We start from the raw sequence: 22,530 nt of genomic DNA, 5'->3' as shown, positions 1-22,530 counted from the left end.
GTTGCTGTGATAGGTTGGCCTTTCAGCTTCAACGTGTCGATGTTGCTGTGATAAGTTGGCCTGTCAGGTTCAACGTGTCAATGTTGTTGTGATTGGTTGGCCTTTCAGGTTCAACGTGTCGATGTTGCTTTGATAGGTTGGCCTGTCAGGTTCAACGCGTAAATGTTGTTGTGATTGGTTGGTCTGTCAGGTTCAACGTGTCGATATTGCCGTAATAGGTTGGCCCGTCAGATTCAACGTGTCGATGTTGTTGTGATAGGTTGGCCTGTCAGGTTCAACGTGTCGATGTTGTTGTGATTGGTTGGTCTGTCAGGTTCAACGTGTCGATGTTGCTGTGATAGGTTGGCCTGTCAGGTTCAACGTGTCGTTGTTGCTGTGATATGTTGGTCTGTCAGGTTCAACGTGTCGATGTTGTTGTGATTGGTTGGTCTGTCAGGTTCAACGTGTCGATGTTGCTGTGATAGGTTGGCCTGTCAGGTTCAACGTGTCGATGTTGCTGTGATAGGTTGTCCTATCAGGTTCAACGTGTCGATGTTGCTGTGATAGGTTGGTCTGTCAGATTCAACGTGTCGATGTTGTTGTGATTGGTTGGTCTGTCAGGTTCAACGTGTCGATGTTGCTGTGATAGATTGGCCTGTCAGGTTCAACGTGTCGATGTTGCTGTGATAGGTTGGCCTGTCAGGTTCAATGTGTCGATGTCGCTGTGATTGGTTGGCCTGTCAGGTTCAACGTGTCGATGTTGCTGTAATAGGTTGGCCTGTCAGGTTCAACGTGTGTTGATATTGCTTTGATTTTTCGGCAAATAAATTAGAACAAGAACATTTTTTTTTTTTTTTTTTTACCTAAGTACTCATCAAAAATACATACAGATATAAACAAGTAGGAGACACTACTTAGACAAATAGTGATAAAATAACAAAATAAAAAAAACACAATGGTACCATGACATGTTAAATTTGTAAATCTTAATTTTTCAAGATATGTACAAAGTCACTAAATTTTGCAAAGGACTTTTATTTACACGTTTGGAATGATTGAATACAAGAAAAAATATATTATGTATGAAATTATTATTATGGGATTATTGTAACTGTTGCAACACCTTTTCTGACAATATTATAGAATATATAAAACATATGTTCACACAGTACCAATAAAAATAGCTGATAAATGAATAAACGAATTAGTTGAAGAAAATGAATAACTATACAAATATTGATATTGCTGATGAAATGAAAAGTTACATGTTGTAGAACTGCCAAAAAATATTGCCATTTGAACTTACAACCTCGATTTCTCTTTAATAATTACATTAGATGTATGTTTCATTGTAATACTTTATTTTGATTGGCTAATTGCACATCACGTGTTATTCCGTAAGCAATTTTATCACTCAATAAAACTTGTTCATTCATGATAGCACGTGGTCCCACAATAAAGTGCACAGGTGAATAAAATACAAAATTTATAAAATTCGTGTTTTCATGATAATAGCTAAAAAATGTAATTATAAGTATTGCATGCTTCTTTTTGTAACTTTATAGGGTTGTAAAAGCGTAGACCGTGCGCACATTTTTAGTATGAAGCGCTTCCGAAATTTACAAAAAGAAGCATTTAATTCTTAAATAAAAAAACAGACGTGCAACACAGAAAAACAACTCATAAAAGATTCCAAGCTTATCATTGTGCACGCCGTTGTGTGTTTCGTTTACGCAACAATTATCAGTAACACTCGATTAAAAAGGTTAAAATACAAAATCATGCACACATTTTTAAATATTTAGGTAAAACACCAACAAACACATGGTGTACATAGCCTGACTTTAAACAGGCCCAACATATGCTGGGAGTTGCGTCGACGAACGTTTTTGATACTTGATATTATCTCAAACACTTTCAAATACTTGAAAAAAAAGATAACCCAACGGCTAGTAAAATTGATAGAACGGATGCATTATGCATGTATATCTATAGCACTAGACTTTGCATCTCCAGTGCTAGACTTTAGATAATTTTTTGTTTATTTCAATTTCTATCTATCATTTGTCTATCTTTTATGACTTTTAAGATAACATAAATAAGGAGTCGACTGACGATTTTGACCTTTTTAGAATTATTTGTAGAACATGTCGTGCTATATCATTTTTGCTATTTAAAGTTTCTCTCTATCTATTATTATTGTTTTCAATATAAAAAGAAATCATGACAAAACAAATAGAAACATTTATCATTGTTTTAAGTGCAACAACTCCTAAAGGAAGTCGTCTGACAGTTGTGACAATTGATAAAGCTTAACATTCTGAACAGTTCTTGTCAGATTTTCTCTTTTTATAACGGTATTCAAAGTAATAGTCAAAACTTGTATTTTACTTCCCATTAGACTAGTTTAGCCATTTTGGCCATCTTGGTTGACAAGCAGGGTCATCGGACACTTTTATTTTTTAAAGAAGATTGCCGAATGATGGTTGTGGTTAGTAAATTTGGCTTATTTGGCCAGGTGAGCTAAAAGGCGGATTCAGACTTGATAATTTCGCGGAATTTCCACGTAGTCATTTAACAAGCAAAAAAAAAGTTGGAGAGTCAACGATTTTAAACTTTATCGATCACGGCTAAGAAAGAATGCAATCTTATGATAATTATATAAATAAATATGAATAATGATCTTGTTTTTTGCAAAGTCTTCGTCTAGTATAGTAAAGTATAGTGGAATACATTGTTATTTTATTGTTCATAAATCATCTTACCAGTATCATACACACCTATACAGGTAATTTCCAGTGGCTGTCTAAATTTCATTGACCTTAATCCCTTAATCTATGTTTAGTTGAATAAATTATTATGTTATTGTTTGTAAACCATCTTTACCAGTATCATACACACCCTTACAGGTAAATTTCTCTGGCCTTAATCCCAGACGGCTTCTATTACAGGAGCTGTGGTTGTATTCATTGTTATTTTGTTTACGTCCTGAACATGAAACATTTGCCACCGTACGTTAAGCAATTAACAATCAATCATTCAATCAATCAAAATTGTGTCATTTCAACGCAAAGTATATTGAAATGACACAATTTTTATTGATTGATTGATTAATTATGTAAAACTGAAGTAAATATTAAGTAATTTGGTCAATATGTTAAGAATGTTGGACATTGAAAGTATTGCTTCAAATGGTGTCTAACTGGGATTATATCAGTACGCTCACCTTATGAAAATGACAAAACTAATTCTTTAATGAACTGTTCTAAAAATGTTACCTTGATTTCACAACTTCGACATGAAGCTTTCTTTTAATGATAAATCATATTGATGATTTAGCTTCATGATTAACAACTATGTTTTAACTTATCTTGAAATACTTGTTAATATATCAAACACATTCTGCATTTGTATGCGCTTGTCCTAAGTCAGTAACTTATTGTTCGATGGATGTGGTTTGTTGGTTTGGTTCATATGTGTTTCTCTGTTATAAGACCTCGGTCGTGCTGTATGAATGGTTTTACGCTAGAATTTATAGTTTGCTGATTGGTGTGCGCCACCCTTCGTACTTTGACCTATTGTTAACTTTTATTACATTGGAACTCGAATGGAGACTTTTCAAACCGCATCTTCTTGTTTATATTTATTGTTTACCATTGACTTTTTAGTCAATTTAATTAGTAAATTATAGTTTGAGTAGTTCATTTCATTTTTCTAATATGCAAATTTTTCACATATTCAATATTTATCCCGTTGACTGCAAATGGTGTATACAAAAATGAATTAACAAATATCGTTCAAATCATCAGATACCACACTATCGGAAAACTGCATGAATCTTGTCCATCAATTCTGAAAAATTCAAAATAAATTATGTCAAAAAATCATTTGTAAAACGTGTTTGCATCCGATACTGAGATAATATAATGTACCTAATTAGAGCAACATTCGTTTACCTTAACATAAAGAATAACTTAGTTGTGTTCGCTTTATCCAGATGATTTGTTGTATGTATTATTATTCATTTTAAGTTAGAATTGATGATGCAGACTTGGTTAAAGTATTTGTTTGATTTTTCCAGATGTTGTCATATTTTATATGCATCTAAATGATGTTGAACTACAGTTAAATCGTATACATAATAAACATGTCTGAAGCATATTTATGTTGAAAGATACAATACAATAATTCAAAATATGTGAAATAGATCAACAAGGTATAACACACAAGTCGTAAATATCGATTTGTTTTCACTTTGACATTTTAATGTAATGGACACTATCTACACATATTATACAAAACGTTACACAAATGACAAGCACATCATGCATACAAATGGTTAGGTGTTCTAAATTCGGGGTTGATATATTTGGTTTTGTATACTTGCATTCCTATTTTTCTTTTCTGTATAAAAGCAAGCATTTTTCTTAGAGTTTTGGAAAAGTATTATATCATCTGACGAGACTTGTTAATTAAAAGTTGTAGTTTATCTACCTTTATTAACAAGAAATGTAAACAGGATAAACTTTTGTATTCACGTTTTCCGATCGTAATCGTCAATAGCCGAGAACAAAGGGGAACGTTTTTTTTATGGCTTCAAAGCATTGGTTTTAGTGTTTCGTGTAGTAATATTTTACTGTTATACTCTTTTCCATCCATTTCTATTTGAGCGTGGTGCTATCTGTCTTTCAAGATTTAGGATTTGTTCCTGTAGTTCAAACATGAAAAAGATATCACTTAAATTACCTGCTTTCATTCGTTCTTTTATCACTTCAAAACTCCTTGTCTCTAATTCCATTTTCCTGATTTCGTCTAATCGTTTTACGTAGGATTCACCTGCTGGATTGTTACGCTGATCAAATCTAGTTAGCATATCATGAACTATAGTGATTAGTGTTTGGTATCGTGTGTCATCTAATGCAAAGACAGAAGAATGCTGCATTTCATTTCTGATCACACGTACCCGTTGAATGTCGTCACCAATATTATCTTCAATGGTAGAAATCTCGTCAACCTTTTCTATTTTCCTAAAGCCTTGACTTGGAAAGTTTATTTTTAAAGCACAATATTTCTTACACATTTCTGTTATGTCCAACTTTTTACGATCAAGTATTTCTCCAGTCTTTGTATCTAAGAATAAGCGATCGTATAAAACGCCTGATAATACCTCTAGAACTATCTTTGACATTCTGACGTAATTCTGTTCCTCACTACTTAACCTAACGGGAGCCTATAATATCAATGAAATATGTAATGATACAAACTTATGCTATATAATTGCCATCTATTAACAGGTAGATAGACCTACAAATATGGTCAAGGCAGTAAATACACCGGGACAGTGAAAAAGGATAGAACACAGATTTAATGATAGACAGAAAATATGGTCAGGGCAGTAAATACACCGGTACAGTGAAAAAGGATAGAACCCAGAATTAATGATAGACATACAAATATGGTCAAGGCAGTTAATACACCGGGACAGTGAAAAAGGATAGAACACAAAATTAATGATAGACAGACAAATATGGTCAAGGCAGTAGATACACCGGGACAGTGAAAAATGATAGAACACAGAATTAATGATAGACATACAAATATGGTCAAGGCAGTAAATACACCGGGACAGTGAAAAATGATAGAACACATAATTAATGATAGACATACAAATATGGTCAAGGCAGTAAATGCACCGGGACAGTGAAAAAGGATAGAACACAGAATTAATGATAGACAGACAATTCATGTTGACCTCAGAACATTCAAAATCACGTCAAATTTTGTTGAATAATTAAAAAACTATAAAAAAAGATATACATATATATATCATTGCAAGCATGCGATATTTGTACAAAGCACAATGTTCTTAAAGATATACTAGAAGTATTTCCATTCAACAATTATTTTACAGTCGAGCATTTTTGTTTAAATGAGCTAGCTACGTAGTATGTTGTTCGACAAAGATAGATATTTAGGACATAGGGGCTATTCAAGCTGCTATGATATTCAACACAACCAAGTAAACATGGCGTTCTTTTCAATTGATTGAAGATGCATTATTACATGCATTGCATTACTTCTGCCTTGAACATACATAAAACAACTCAGAATATAATAGCAACATACCAGTCAGTAACATTTCTTCATTTTTCATATAGCATAATATGATACGATCATAAACAAGTAAAATAGGACGGATGATTTGATTAAAAATCACATTAATATTTTCGTTATACAGTGTTAATCCTATAGACGATCACATTCATTTTAGGAAAGCACTTAACATGCTTAAAAAGGAGGCACTTAAAAAAAATTGTCAGGTGTGGGCGTGGAGCCTGTAGGCTGGCTGTAAATTATCTGAAAGTTCATTTCTGATTTCAAACATTTAAATAGATATAACTCAACTGTTTTACTTTCGTTGGTTGTTTTTTAACTTTTCTCATGCGATACCTTTTTTGGTGACTTTTTAGGCACTGGCTACGGTTACATGGAAATGTAACAATAATATAAATATTATTGTTACATTGGTGACTAAATGCCGGAATGCATGGTTGGGTAAGGACCTGCTTAATTACGAATGTAACAATAATTATTGAGACTACGGTTACATTGCGTTATTATTACATGACAAACAGCAATGTAAGATGTGACAAGTAATATGTACTGAATAATAATACATTTATTTTATATTTACAATACATACATTTATTACAAACAATTACTTTACTCCAGTAAGTGGTTATTAAAGCATTTTAAACTCCGACACATTTTTGATGAACGACATTGCGTCCTCCATGGATACATGTACATACAGAAGTTCCCAGAATTTAAGTTACAGTTATCAAACTTTGATTTTGTGATGTAACAATTTGTTTTAGAACTAAGTTTGTATAGCTGTATGAAATTTGTGTCTTGATATAGTTTCAATTTCGTTTAAAACGCATCCCAGGTTTTAAAATGTTCACCCTAAACAACATTGGTAATAGGAATATCTTCATCCATTGTTCAAAGTATACTGACAGTAAAAAGAGTAGGTGTGCAGTCAAATACTTAAAAGTGAAACTATTGTACTATATTTTTCGTCTTTGGCACTCCTAATCTGGAGAATTAGCTTAAAGAACATCAAAACCATTAATACACAAAACTATTTAAACAATATTTGTTGAATAATAATATGTATTATCTATCATTATTACAAGTATTATTTAGTACATATGAAAGAATCAAGCAATACAACTATAAGTTTAATAAATCTAGCGTACATTGTTGTTTTTCATGTAACAATAACCTGAGACTTCTACATGTTATAGTAGTCTCAGCAATAACGTAATGTAATAGTACCCATCTTTGCATTCCAGCAATTAGTCTCCAATGTAACAATAGTATTTTTATTATTGTTACATTTCCATGTAACCGTAGCCAGTGCGCACTTTTTATGTGTTGCGTCTAAATATGATTTATAACCCTCAATAGTAAATGCACAGGTTGAACAAATCCTTCTGAACAAACAGAAAAAGAAGAACAACACAAGTCTTTTTAATATTCAAGTTTATTAATGAAAACTCTTTCTCTGATCGGAATACGGTTAGGTGAGCTTTAAATTATGAGTTATAGTGTGGATTACGCAAATGTTTGAAGTTGGTCGGGTTTTGCGTACATTTCCTGTAAAACAAAAGTTTCGTTGTTTACCTCTTAAAATTGATGAGTTAACCTCAGTTTTAGTTTGTAAGACGGATCTGTTTTCTCTCAACAGATCTATGACTTTCGAACAGTGGTATACTACTGTTGCCTTTATTTGACTGACACATTTAAAAAGACTACAGATTTTCTTATCCCAGGCATGGATTACCTTAGTCATATTTGGCACAACTCTTTGGAAATTTAGATCCTGAATGCTCTTTAACTTTGTACTTGTTTGGCTTTATAAATATTTTGACATGAGCGTCACTGATGAGTCTCAAGTAGACAAAACGCGCGTCTGGCGTACTTAATTATAATCCTGGTACTTTTGATAACTAATTAGACAAAGTCGATCTCAAAAACTTAACTATCTTTACTGATACAAGAAAAGTAAAAGATACACAATGACAAGCGTTTAATTTACATAACAACAGGTGCATTTCTATGAAGAAAACAAAATCATGCGCGATTTTGTAAACAAAACTGATAGTAGATCCTTACGTGGTACAGTCGCGCATATCAATTGGGAATGGACCCAATACCTTTTTTTTTTTATCACAACCAGTCCACACTGATACTGACATTAGCAACAAGTACACATCAAAGGAATAAAAATAAAAATTATCAATAATTGGATTTCATCGTGTCACAAATATATGCCCATTAAATGAAAATAATCTAAAACAAATAGAAACATTACCTTTGATTTCTCACCAGACCAATAGTCTCTATATTTATGAGTTGTCGCATGTTCTTCGCAATAATAATTTTCCCCATCATGTACTTGATCAAATTCAAGGAATCCTGTGTCGAAGGAAAAACTGGTGGTCTCACACTTCAATTTTTTCTCGAAAGATACCGTTTTCAACTTGTATCGTGTGTTGACAATTCTGTTGATTTCTCTTTCGATAATTTTTAAAACAGCTTGGTTAATCTCTGTATCTACTTCATTCCATTGCCATACTTGCAGCTGAATCATATGACTACACTTTGCTAATACAAATTTTGCACAGCCAGTTCTGCCAATATTGAATACACAACAATCCTTGAAGAGACCTATCTCGCCCTTCACCACTGCTAGAGGATATTCTCGTAGACAAGAGACAATCAGATTGCTGATTAGATACGGCGGTAAAAAACTAAAGACAAAACACAAACATGTAGATTTTTTAGCATTTGGAACGTTAAACAATACATCAATATCCTTATTTTTTAATGTTTGAAGCATGCATGGAACGTAAAAAAAACTATGCTCCCTTTGTACATTTCCACTTTCCGTCAGTAGCAATGGATAGATGATAATGTCAAACTTTTCGATTACTTCCAGTATATGTTCTTTATGAATTCTCATGTCTGCTGATTGTTTCTTGAATATTTCTTCCAATAGCTTAGGATCCATCTTTCCTGTTTGTTTGAAGTTGTTCCATTGTAAGTGTGGTAATTCCAGTTGAAACTGCTGGGCTGTAACAATGCATGTAAAGGCATTTGCTAACCATTGGGGATCAAGTATGATGTATGACGGAATGTCTTCAAAAAATATCACGTTACCTATTTCATGTTGATACCTGAGAAAGAGATGAAGCTCCTTGTCATCAGTTATCGGAAGTGGTATTTTCTCACCTAGTTCTTTTAATCTTTCAAAAGAAATTATTTGTTTTCCGATCGTAAGTTCAGAGTTGATGGCTTTTTCCATCTGAATAAATTTAACAGGGTATTCTCGATTCCAATTTGTGCTACTCTTTGCTGTGGAAAATATATCATTCCTCAATTTTCCAAAAGCATCTTCTTCATCCTCTGTGTTGGATATCAGGTGAATTGATCTCAGGTGAAGTTTGGAATCTTTAAATATTTTATCAGTGTAGGATTCGAGACGTTTTCTGCATTGTTCTTCGTCCTTTCGCAAAAACAAAAACAGTATTATTGTATTATTTCATTATCATTCAACTTAAACAGTCTTAGATACATGATTTCTTATGAGATGTGGATGTCAGTAACTATTACTATTCTCATATCTGTACTTTTCTGTGTCTTTTTTCTAGAGCGAAGGTATAAATACTCTGGCTTTCTTAAATTGTTATGATATAAGTTAGGCTGTTAGTTTTTGCATTGAATTGTTTCATATGTTTCCAATCGGGATGTTTTTAAGCCGGCTATATGGCACGGGTTTTTCATCAGCATCTGTTAACCCACACAGGGCATTTGAGAATAATCCCCGTTTTCAGAGGGGTTCATGTTGCTCAGTTTTAATTTTTCTATGCACATTGTGTTCTGTATACTGTTGGGTTTTTAATGAAAGTTTTATTTTCTACATTCATAAAGAATCGAACACTGGGGCAAAAAGTTTGTTACTATTTAAGAACGGAAGTTGACAAAAATTAAGAATAAGTGATAAAACACTACTTATTGAAATTAGCAGACACAAACACATGCTAAGATAAAAAAGTGTATATAGTAATTGTAATAATCAAATTGATGGTGAACATAAATCCTTTCTGTCTAGTGACTTGAATAATAATAATTTTGACAAATAAGGAAATGTTGATAAACCTGTCAATACCAAAGGAAACTATAATCGTGACATTCGTAAAAATGTCTTTAGAGTTAGACTAAAAACTAAAACTACTAATACAAAGTTGATACAATTTTTTTCATATTAAATGTCAAATTATTTGCAATATTATTGACTTGTTAAACACTAGTTTTCTTTACTATGTGTCAATTTATAGACAATAGAAACTTTTGAGTTTAAATGAAATATTTGGATCACAGTTCTCTAAAGATTTTTAAAGGTAATATCGAGTGATTGAAACGTCTCCGGACACTACTACATAACAGAAGACTATTCATTCAAATATAGACTATGACTCATCGACGTTTAGATATGGTTCCTATGGTCATGACCCCAACATCGTTCAAGACCGTGAGGTTATAAATTTTCTGACAAAAGGAGCAAAATATCGTCCACGGTCGAAAATCAATTGAGAACAGTGTTCTAAGGCTATTAAAGATGCTCTTTAATCCTATTTAAAAAAATGTTGAAAACAGAAGAAATCTTACAAAAAGTCACTTGATTTAAATATTTGTATGAATATTGTTTATATTCGCAAATCACCCTTCAAAAAGTTTTTTTTAAATAAATAAAAGATAAGGTAATACGCCCCTTCTCTTGGACTAAAAAAAAATTAAGTTCTATCAAAGCGTTTTGTGTTCGTATTAGTTGAAAGAGCAGCCAGCAATGTGGTGGTGGTATGAAGTAATTACTGAACGGAAGTAGTTAAGAATGAAATTTTGCCTTCAACTTCATTCAAGGCCGTACGCTCCAAATAGAGTCATATACTACATAACTATGCCACTACCACAGCACAGCTTAAGGCCTCCTCGAGACATTTGAAGGTTCCCACTATGTATTGGTTACCTAAACTACAAAAAAACGGTAAAATATCGTTTCATTTCGGCCTCTTGTAAGTGATCTACTACTAATCTTTCTGTGCTTTTAACGAGTTCCTTAACTATTAACATTTCGTTAATTTTTGTAATATAATATCATATGCAAACAGTGGAATTGACCATTTTATAGTGTAAAAGATTCTTCAGATGTTTTAGATAAATTACGTGCTTTTGGTGGTCCTATTGATTTGGTTGCCAGTTTCGACTTTTTCACTCTCTATACTACACTTCCACACAATCTTATCAAACAAAAGTTTTCACTATTTTTGCCCCTAATTCCTAAACTGTTGGGATCTTAACTCCCAAAATCAATCTTATAAAAAAGAAGATGTGGTATTATTGCCAATTAGACTTACTATCCACAAAAGAATAAAATGACAACTATAGGTAACCGTACGACCTTCAACAATGAACAAAGCCCATACCTTACCTTACTTTTGTGTTCATAAACCTTGTGTTTAAATTTCAGTGATTTCTATTTACTTATACCAAAGTTATCGTGTGAAAACCAAGAATAATGTTTGTTTGGGCCCTTTGGCCCCTAATTCCTTAACAGTTGGAACCAAAACTCCCAAAATCAATCCCAACCTTCCTTATGTGGTCATAAACCTTGTGTCAAAATTTCATAGATTTCTATTTTAACTAAAGTTATAGTGCGAAAACAAAGAAAATGCTTATTTGGGCCCTTTTTGGCCCCTAATTCTTAAACTGTTGGGACCAAAACTTCCATAATCAATCCCAACCTTCCCTTTGTTGTCATAAACCTTGTGTTTAAATTTCATAGATTTCTATTCACTGAAACTTAAGTTATAGTGCGAAAACCAAAAGTCTTCGGACGACAACGACGCAAACGTGATACCAATATACGACCAAAAAATTTTCAATTGTTGTGGTCGTATTAAAACGACAATCAGCATTGACGAGCATGAATGTCAGGACAGAAAAAGATATACATTGTGACCAATATGACAAAGGTACATATTCGTACAGTAAAATGAAATAGATATTATACAATCTAGAATGAAACAATTTCCCTAGTTTCTATTTAAACTGAGCTCTAACGTAACATTGAATCAGTTATTCAAAAACAAACAGTTAAATGTGTAAGACGTCGTGGCACACTTGATCTCATTGTATCTTTTTGATCCGATACATTGGTGAATTATATCCAATGTTCATAGTCTAAACATAACTAGAATACCGTTTTTATACGAACACAAATTAACATTACCTAAATATTTTCAAAGGCGCAAATTCAGTCGTCAAGTTTTTATAAACAGAGACTAAATTAACATGTCTACTCCATTGTTACTTTGATATAAATACCTGAAATTTGTCCTTGTGTGTACCAATTGCAATAACTGGTGGATCTAGAAGGTTGTGAGCTCCTTCGAGCAATACAGCTTCAGTTTTGTCGTTTATGCTTCCATAACAATGTATTGTATCCATCCAGAAATTGAATGTGCCTGTGATGAAAGACAAATTAATATTTAAATATTTCGGTGGATGACTGCACTTGAAATGTGTCTGAAGAATATAATTACTTTATTCAATAAAAAAATATAATGATTGATCCTGCAGACCGTTATAATATTGCAAGTAAAAAATATAACTATCTAAATCAGTGTTTAAAAAGAGGCGAAAGTTACACACGGGCGAATCAACATTCATCAGTCAGAAAGAAAGCAATAACGATCGGGCAGATAAAACAAAACAAAAATAGAGTAACAAAAGTATGCACAACATTATATAGAACACAATCAAGAGAAAAATATGAACCTTGTATACATCAGGGTTGAATCGAGGTGCTCAAGAAGGGTACGCAGATCCTTTATCACATTCCGCACCCGTCTTGTCATTTGTGGTAAGTCTCACTTGTACGTCAGAGTCGCCGTAAATAGAACGATATTGTGGTAACTACAAATGGAACATGCCTATGATAATCTGGTAATAAAGCCAATTTAATGATGGAGTCAGTAAATTTTCCATTTACAGAAAGCAACATGCTTTACATTAATAAAACACATTGCTAGGGGCAGCTTGATACGAGCGGAGAGGTCGAACCCTAAACAGTTTGGGCGAAAATCGACACTTCATTCATGCAAGCTTGAAACAGATCTGAATTTGGATTCTGATAAAATATTTGACACATATATGAAGCTTTCTAAAAATTATTTTTTACAAAATTATAAACGAACCTACCATGAAGTTCTGCATAATTAGATTAAGCATATAAAAAAACACCATTGAATTCAAATGTTGTTAAAATCAAACTAAATTTAATTTGGACCCATAGGTCCTCAATGTGGATCAATTTAAACATGGGGCCAAAATTCCCAAATCTAAAAATACGGTTACATTCAGCATAATCATTGATAATAAAGAATCCACCATGTTCTAGCCTGTGAATTAAATCCCATTGAAGATGGTCAAGAAATGAACAATTGATACATTTGTATTAGAAAAGTTTTGTTTTTGTTCCGTTTTTCATAACAGTTCAGACCATTGCCCCAAAAATCAATCCCAACCTTCATTTGTTTATATGAAACCTTGTGGTAACATTTCATCAAGATCCAATCACTAATATGTAAGCTATTGTTTGGAAATCAAATGTCTTCGGACAACGCAAGATATTTACGGTCGTATAACAAAGGATGTGTGTATGAGATAAGAAGAAAACAACATTTGTGGTGATATCTTTGTAAGCATTATATAAAATAGGTTAGCTACACGTATATTACACAGTTTTACGTGTAAATGAGAGGGGAAATATACCAAATGAACATTTATAATCATAAGAAGAAAATAAACTGACAAAGGCATGACAAATAACGCCAAAGACTAAAACGACAATCAAATATATTCAAAACACAACGTAGAAAACTTAAGACTGAGCAACAGAAAACCCAACCAAAAACCGGGGGTGATTTCGTACACTCAGGGAAGATTCTACTCTACATGTGCACCCGTCAGGTTGTTGGTGTATTTAAAAACCTGGTGATAAGTATAATTCGGTAGGTTACATACGAGACAAAAGTGGACGGGATTGTAGTTACGACTTTTGGAACATATCCGTCGTCATCTTTAAAACAGATATTCAATGACTTTAAACCAACTACTGATGGCGTCTGTAAATTTTTAGAAGGGATAATTTCAACTGCACTTTTTTAACACTTGGCTTGATAGCTTTTTTTGTGAGCAGCAACCTTCTTATAAGAACATCATGATAGGAAATACAAGTCCTAGAATACCGTATCAATTTGGATATATATACTTCATGGGAAGACACTGCTAGAATGTTGCTACATAGAAAATGAAAGAACAATTGGGAAGCTGAAGTCATCTCTTTTGTCACGAACTTTTGTTTTCATCTGATCTTCATTGTCAATTTTTAAATGCAAGTCAAGATAGTAAATGGCTATATCAAATGAAACACGAAAAGTAGTGTCGTTTAGAGCAAACAATAAAAATCATTTAACAAAAAAGCCACGTATTAAAAATGTGCTGTCTTAAATGTTTAGTTTCATTGTTTTTATATGAACTGAACATCAAGAATAATTCGTATCTACGTTTAATATAATTATATCTTTAAATTAGATAAGGAAGCACAAATTGACTTTACAAACCGTAGGATACTGTGTCATCTATGTCATGTAAATTTGCTACGACAAGAAAAATTGCTTCTGAATTCAAGAACGTTTGATGTGTGTTGTAATACTCAATGTCACCAGCAAAATCCCACACTGTTAAATTTGCATAGCCGTCTTCGTCTTGTAAGTCTACAGCAGATCCGATTATACTTAACAGCTCATCCTTTGCCAGTTTAGAAAACGGCGATTCTGTAATCTCCGGATAAGCAAACTGATAGTTCATTTTGGGTTGAGGTTCTTCGTCATGTTCAATATTTTTTGTGATTGTGGCCTTATTATCATCTGTTGATATCTGATCTGATGAAGATATCTCCGATATGTCATGCTTTGGTTTTTCCTTATCTTGATGCAACTCTTTGACAATTGACTGCAATATTCTATTGTTGATACTTGTTTCTTTCACTATTCTTGTATCTACAAAAAAAATATTAAAAAGTGTTCATCAGTCAGGTGACTTACTTAAACAAGTGATTTTCTAAATCACTGATTCAAGTAACATTATTTCCATAAAGGTTGGAAGTTAGAGTTGTCTTTCTTTAATAATCACCTATTTAAGTAGTACAAATTAATCACTAGAAGAAGTGATTTAATTTTATTGTAGCTTTAATTAGGGACTAATTATGTTTCTAAACTTATCAGAACCAACATCTGTGTTGTCTAGGATGACCAGGTCATTTCAGGTGATGACCTTGTACTGAATCTAGGATATGACATACAAATCTCTTGTTTAAGTATCAGACCTCAATTTCCTTCCCAAAAATCACTTCTTTAAGTATCATTCTTTTAATAACCCCCACTAATTTCAACACACCCCAACAGTGAAATTTTATCGCGAACAGTAGAATTTTATTACATAATCTTAAAGATGAAACCTTGAACTTCACAGGAAAAATACCCCCACTGCTGTGAAAAATCTTTTAAAAAAGTATCAGTTCATTATGGAAAGCCATTATTATAGCATTTTTTCAACTAAAATAGAATTTTCAGCTAAATCATAGCATCAAATGCATAAACCTTGCTACTTAAAAGAAGCAAACAGTTCATATTTTTTAATTTTAATAACTAAAAGATATTATTTCAACCTATGTGTTTAAAATTTTGAAAAAACTACAAAATCCCAATTTGTGACAAAACTCGAATTTGCTACTCAAATAAGTGATTTAAAAATCACGTATTCCAGTAAGTCCCCTGACTGTTCATAGTATAGGAGAAATATATGGAAGTTATGATTAAACTTCACCGATTTCATATGTTCTACAATAAAGAAACAATAAAGAAAACCACGTTCACCCCTTTCTCAGAAACTAAACACATAAACAATAATCTGTTAAGGCATAAGGTCAATATCAAGAAAAAAGTAAATAAACAAAAATACCAAACTCTGAGGAAAATTCAAAACGGAAAGTCTGTATTCAAATGGCAAAATCAAAGCTCAAACACATCAAACGAATAAGGGTATCTGTATTTAAAAAATATAGATATCAATAAAATGTTATTTTCATATAAAATCTTTACAGTAACAACTATCAGAGTAATTGAAATAATGAAATTACACTAGAAATAACGTATTTGCTAAAGGATTAAATTGCCAAAGGGTTTATACAAAACTCAATCCAAACAACCATCTGAATGGAAATTTCATTTAGGTTTTTCTTGCGCTGATTGGATTGCATTCTTGAGAACATTTTTTAATAAGATGTTGAAGATCATATAAACATGTAAAGCAGGCACTAAAAATTAAAAAAAAATAAAAAAAGTCCTAATTACACAGCTTTTTAAGTCTCAAGTATAAAAGAGTACACTGGAAAACAGTATAATAATAAAAAAAATAACATGTTTACATATAATAAAATATATGCGAGGATAAGTTTACTTAAGCATAGTCGTTTTTGCGAATAAAAATATTTTACGATAATGTAGTAGAGATCATTAGTCTGTATTTTAGTTTAAATTACATCCAACATGCCTATCTCTAATTCCATTAATTAAATATTGAATATTCATATAAGGTCTGAGACATACGGTTCATACTAGGGTCTAGCAAAAACGTGTTTCCAAGAACTGAAAAAATAAAAAAAAGAGTAAATACATAAAAACAGCATACACAGAACTTAAAAAAAAGATTAAAATTATGTTTACTATGTTTTAGTTTTTCTATGATAACTTTGCAATAAATAAAATATGTAAAACGAGAGTGAGAAAAAAATCGCATATTTACCTAACACTTTATTCCATTCCCAGTTACTTAGATTGATTCGACATCTCCGCCGATGAATTTCTATACCATTTGTGCTTTTTACGCTTTGTAACTCCTCCCCGAACAATCGTCGTACTAAGGAAGTCTTTCCAACAGATTTCTTTCCAACAATTATTAAATTTATATCCCGTCTTCTTTCTGAACCCGATTCAAGGGCGTTCAGATAAATGGCAATCGACTCATGATCCATCTTTTTTATTTGTTCTGGTATTTTGCTGTCTGAAATGTAAATAAATAAATGTTTATCCTAAAACGTCATTAGTAAGAGGTCATACTCCTCTACTGATGTATACATATTAGGTCTAAGACATACAGTTCATATTAGGGCCTTCTCAAAACGATTTATGAATTTCGAACAGCGGTATCATACTGTTGCCTTATGATTATGTTGAACAGTTGACGTCACATGCCTTGTGACAGCAACTATTAAGAATGATTTTGACGTCACATGCCTTGTGAGAGGAACTAGTAAGAATGATTATCCAAAATATATTCAGCACGTTGAGGAAAGTATAAATTAGATGAGAATGATTTTAAAGTTAATGTGATCATGGTGATCTGTAATCAATCGGTCTTCATCAATAGCCTACTTCACTTTTCCCATCAATTTGTTGTTTTTTTTTATATTTTTTCATTATAACATTATAAGCAGATATCAAGGTTTATGTATATTAGAAACAGGTAATTATAAATCATTTCAGCCGGTATCTGAATAATTAACATTAGATGACCACCTTCAACTACTGGTGCTGCAGGTTCCTGTAAATGGGTGTCAAGAGTTACTTCTGGGGATGTCTTTGACATGGCAGTCTACAAAAAAAAATGCTATAAACTATCATGCCCAATGTAAAAAGTTGTCAAATAGTTTAATACACATATTTTAATAGCCTTTCTACCTGCCACTAGGTTTAAAGGACAATAATTCTATATTTTACATAAAGTTGAAATGCGTAATTCAATGACAACTTATTTTAACTAGACACAGACACTTATCTTGAATGGACCGTAATTCTTTACTTATTTCCAACTTTGATTCTGTTGTTTGCATCTATTTGTTATAACAGGTACAGTCATTGTATTGAACAAAATCATTCCTCTTTGCCACATAATTTATAGACAATGCATAGTGATGCATGTTGACTAACTATGAAAGTGCATATGTAGTTGTCTCCCTTACTAGTATAAACAGTTTCAGAATGTTCATTGTTATTTCCCTTTTTTAAAACTATAAATTTCATGTTTCTTTATTTAATGATTTACATGTTGTTTATTCAGTACCTATTTGTGAATTTGAATAGATATTAGTATTTTGAATTCATTGGTTAACGTTATTCATTTATATTCTAAAATCTAGTATTTGCATTGTCACAAATCATTTATAACCTCCTTTGACAGACTTTAGGCCTATATATTTTATATGACTGGTTTGGTGTAATTGCATTGAATTGTCTGATGTCTGAAGTATACAGTCCAACCAATGAAAGCTGTACTGAATGTAAATCTTCCTTTAACTTATTGGAAATCCGAAATAAACTTTTTTATAATTGAATCAGTGTTTATAATGTACAGATTGAAAATATATTATTGATATTGAATAAATACTGTATCATATGCAGTTTATACATGTATTTCAACCAAAAACGAGGAAATTTTTTGGTCAGGTAAATTAATCAATGAACGATAGATTTCTGCAAGAAGAAATGTAAGGTCTCAAATGAATAAACTACACAGAGAGCAATTGCTATAGTATTGATTCAATGGGACAGGTAAACTTACAAAAGTTTAAATACCTTGGTCAAGAGCAGACAACTCTGTGGTTCGCAATAACACATAATGAACGGGTATATAATCTGTTTATTGATGGCATTGTAAAAAAACAATCTAAATAAAAAATTATTATATTTAAACTTGCCAAAGTTTGTCAAGGGCAATGCCTCCAACTACACCACAATCATCAATACTGGGACCAACTACCGTATCCCCAGGACCAACAAATTTCACCTCTGGACCAACAACCTCAGGGCCGACAACAAATTACACCTCTAGACGAACAACCTCAGGGCCGACAACCAATTCCACCTCTAGACCAACAACTTCTGGACCGACAACAAGTTTCACATCTTGACCAACAACCTCTGGACCAACAACAAATTAATAATTATATATTCATTTAGAACGCCGGAATAATTGCTTGCTAATTCCGTTTCAGGTCTTCATATTTAGAATTTAAAATAAAAATTAAGTCACGGTTATATATGATGAACTAATTTATTTGAATAAATAATTTGTTATACTAGTATATATGCATAGATAATCTATAATTATAGTTAATATTTAAAGAAAAATATTCAAAAACTAGCCAGGATCGTTTCTACAAAAGCGTATTAGGGATGTAGTAAAAATGAAATCGGATTACTGATTGTATGTTGACATCTCATATCTTAAAATCTCTGTGAATTATATTTTTGTTTCACTTATTTTGATAATTTACCAGTTTAATACACAATTATCTCTATCCAATAATATATGAATATTTGGCGGTTACGCGTACCCTAAGAAGTCCAATTATGCCACGCGTACCTGCATGACGCAGACACTGCCTTTATTATAAGCTGAATTTCACTCGTTTCATTTTCTTAAAAGAAATGATAGTTTTCGCGATAGCTCTTAGCCTGGGTAAAAGAATAACACTTAAAATCGATCAAAATGTATTTCAAGCTTAAATTGTAGAATAAGAACATTTGAACCTCTGGAAATGGTTGCATAAGTTTTTGGTTTTTTTTGGAACGTTTTAAAAATCTAAAATATGTCCCCAAACATTTTCAGTTTGTCATAACCAGGCGTGGTGTTCTCGGAAGTATCCTTTCGTTTGAAAAAAGTAAAATCACAAAAATACTGAACTCAGAGGAAAATCAATTCGGAAAGTCCATAATCACATGGCAAAATCAAATAACAAAACGTATCAAAAACGAATGGACAAGAACTGTCATATTCCTGACTTCGTACAGGTATTTTCAAATGTAGAAAATGGTGGATTGAACCTGGTTTTATAGCTAGCTAAACCTCTCACTTGTATGACAGTCGCAAATTCCATTATATTGTCACCGATGCGTGAACAAAACAAACAGACATAATAGGTAAAAATGTCAAAAATAGGGGTACAGCAGTCAACATTGTGTTATCATCTTAATCACTATAAAAACAACAAATGTAACGAAGAAGCACAAAAAGGCATACATCAAATTAACATCCTCAGTTTGATTATATTATACGATTATATTTGTCTATGTAAAATGCACCCATCAAGGAAGGAGGGTATGGGTACTGGTGTAAAATTGCGGGTTTGAAATTCGCACAGGTAGACATGAACTAATTTTGTCGTTCAAAGTATGACGGGATGCATAAATACAGTCACGCAAAATAGATATAACAAACACTGACTTAAACAGTTAAAGTAATAATAATAAATAAAATAATAGTGTGGTTTAAAGTATGAATTGATACATAAGTACAGAGTCACGTAAAATGTATATCACAAAAAAGTTGGTTAACAGTAAAAGTAATATTTATAAATAAAATAATTTTGTCATTCAAAGTATGACAAGATACATAGGTACAGAGTCACATCATCAAATAATTTTGTCATTCAAAGTATGAGAAGATACATAGGTACAGAGTCACATCATAAAATAATTTTGTCGTTCAAAGTATGATGGGATACATAAGCACAGAGTTACGTCAAAAGGATATCTCAAAAAACAGACAACAGTAAAAGTAATATTAATAAATACAAATAAAAGAATAATATAACACGTAATTAAGACGAAAAACAACGTCAGTACGCAAAATCTATACTTCAAGACCATCGTGTATTATTTTTGAAGTTGATACGGAATATTTATCAACAAGTTCTGGGTACCTTCCAATGAACTTTTTTAGAAAAAGGACGAGACGTTCTTTGACATACCCCTGGTTCATCAACTTTCTGCTCAGACACTGGTGACGTTTTACAAAGTCTGAGTAGGAGCTGCAAGCTCTTGAATACCGAATAAGTTGGGAAATGTATATTCCATATGCAGGTGAAGTTGGTATGTTGCTACTAAGGTGGGGGAAATTGACAATTTCAAAATCAAAATCGTCTCGTTTGTCATAGATTCTGGTACTAAGATGACTGTGTATGTCAAATTCGAGGTATAAGTCTAAAAATGAGGCGGATGAAGCCGTGTCTGTTGTCTCTTTAATTTCTAGTTCTGGTGGATATATTAATGGAACCCAATCAGAAAAGTTTGGATTGTTAATGGAAAGAACATCATCAATATATCTGAAAGTGAAATTAAATAACCTGGCTTTTTAGATCTTCTTGTTTTTGACAATTGTCTGAAGGAACTCCGATTCATATGAAACAAGAAGAGGTCAACAAGGAGAGGCGCGCAGTTCGTTCCCATAGGAATGCCGACAGTTTGTTGAAAAAGTCTACCTCCAAACTCAACAAATATGTTGTCGATAAGAAACTCCAGCATACTGACCACTTGTTCTTTTGTGTAGCAGGTTTTACCTTTTTGTTTCTTTTTGAAGACACACTATAAGACAAATTTTGGGATGGACTTAAGATCATTTTAGAGCAATGATGCATCTCAAGTTTGAACGTTCTGATCATATCTTACATTTGTTTTTAATTGATTGAATTAATGATTCAGGGGCAGCAACCCAACAACGGGTTGTCCGATTCAAATTTAAAAACTTCGCCCCTCTTTTTCCAAAATCCTGGATCCGCCCCTGAGCAATGCATATATCACTTAGCCCTCTATAAATAAATTCATCATAGATAAAAGACCCCACAATGACAAATGTAAAACAATTCAAATAAGAAAGCTAACGGTCTAATTAACGTACAAAATCATGAACGGAAATCAAATATGTTGAATAGCAACAAAAGACAGCCACCAAATTACAAACTAATGATATGGGACCAGCACATACATAATTTGACAGAAAGCACACGTGTACAGTACTTTTATTTTACAGTATTTGAATAGCCTTATCTTTAGAAAATTTAGAATCTTTACGGATCATTCTTTAAATGCTTTAAAGGACTAATTATTTTGTATCTTGAAAAAAAAATCTCAAGTCTACACAAGGTTAAAAGAAAGCGTCTGTAACAGAAAATAGCATTTCTCGTAAAGGATGTATTTAGATTTTCATACATTTTTTGTAGTTCCCAACCCTTGTCCCTCCCCGTCGGAAAATCACATATCATCCTACAAGTACAAATGTACATGTACCTGACAATGAGAATAACTGATACAGATTTTTGTAATACCAGTTGTAATTCATTACAAAATATTTATCAAACAAAGAAAGAACATGTTAGAAAGAACGACACGTTAAACAATATGAATACACTAGTTATATCGAATCTCTGATAGATTCTCCGTAGAATTGATTTGAAATCAATTCATTAAATATTATTGCACATTTTTTAAATCCTAAAACGAACTTGCAATTCGCCGACATATT

General features: G+C 32.3%; 1 protein-coding gene across 1 annotated transcript in view; it reads right to left on the bottom strand.

Annotated features, from left to right (window-relative positions):
- Positions 1 to 870: 870 nt before the first annotated feature.
- LOC134718390 (death-associated protein kinase 1-like) overlaps positions 871 to 22,530 on the bottom strand; it is a 43,204-nt gene continuing 21,544 nt past the window's right edge. The window contains exons 7-13 of the mRNA XM_063580890.1: positions 17,748 to 17,823; positions 16,975 to 17,232; positions 14,733 to 15,170; positions 12,433 to 12,572; positions 8,360 to 9,553; positions 4,726 to 5,209; positions 871 to 3,831 (exon numbers count right to left, since the gene is read on the bottom strand). Of these exons, the coding sequence (XP_063436960.1) occupies positions 3,797 to 3,831; positions 4,726 to 5,209; positions 8,360 to 9,553; positions 12,433 to 12,572; positions 14,733 to 15,170; positions 16,975 to 17,232; positions 17,748 to 17,823 (2,625 nt within the window). The 3' untranslated portion in view covers positions 871 to 3,796. The remainder of the gene's footprint in view (positions 3,832 to 4,725; positions 5,210 to 8,359; positions 9,554 to 12,432; positions 12,573 to 14,732; positions 15,171 to 16,974; positions 17,233 to 17,747; positions 17,824 to 22,530) is intronic.

This window comes from Mytilus trossulus, chromosome 5, assembly GCF_036588685.1.
Source record: "Mytilus trossulus isolate FHL-02 chromosome 5, PNRI_Mtr1.1.1.hap1, whole genome shotgun sequence".
Taxonomy (NCBI): Eukaryota; Metazoa; Mollusca; class Bivalvia; order Mytilida; family Mytilidae; genus Mytilus; species Mytilus trossulus.
Note: the sequence above shows the minus strand (reverse complement) of the source record. Positions and strands in the feature narration are given on the sequence as shown.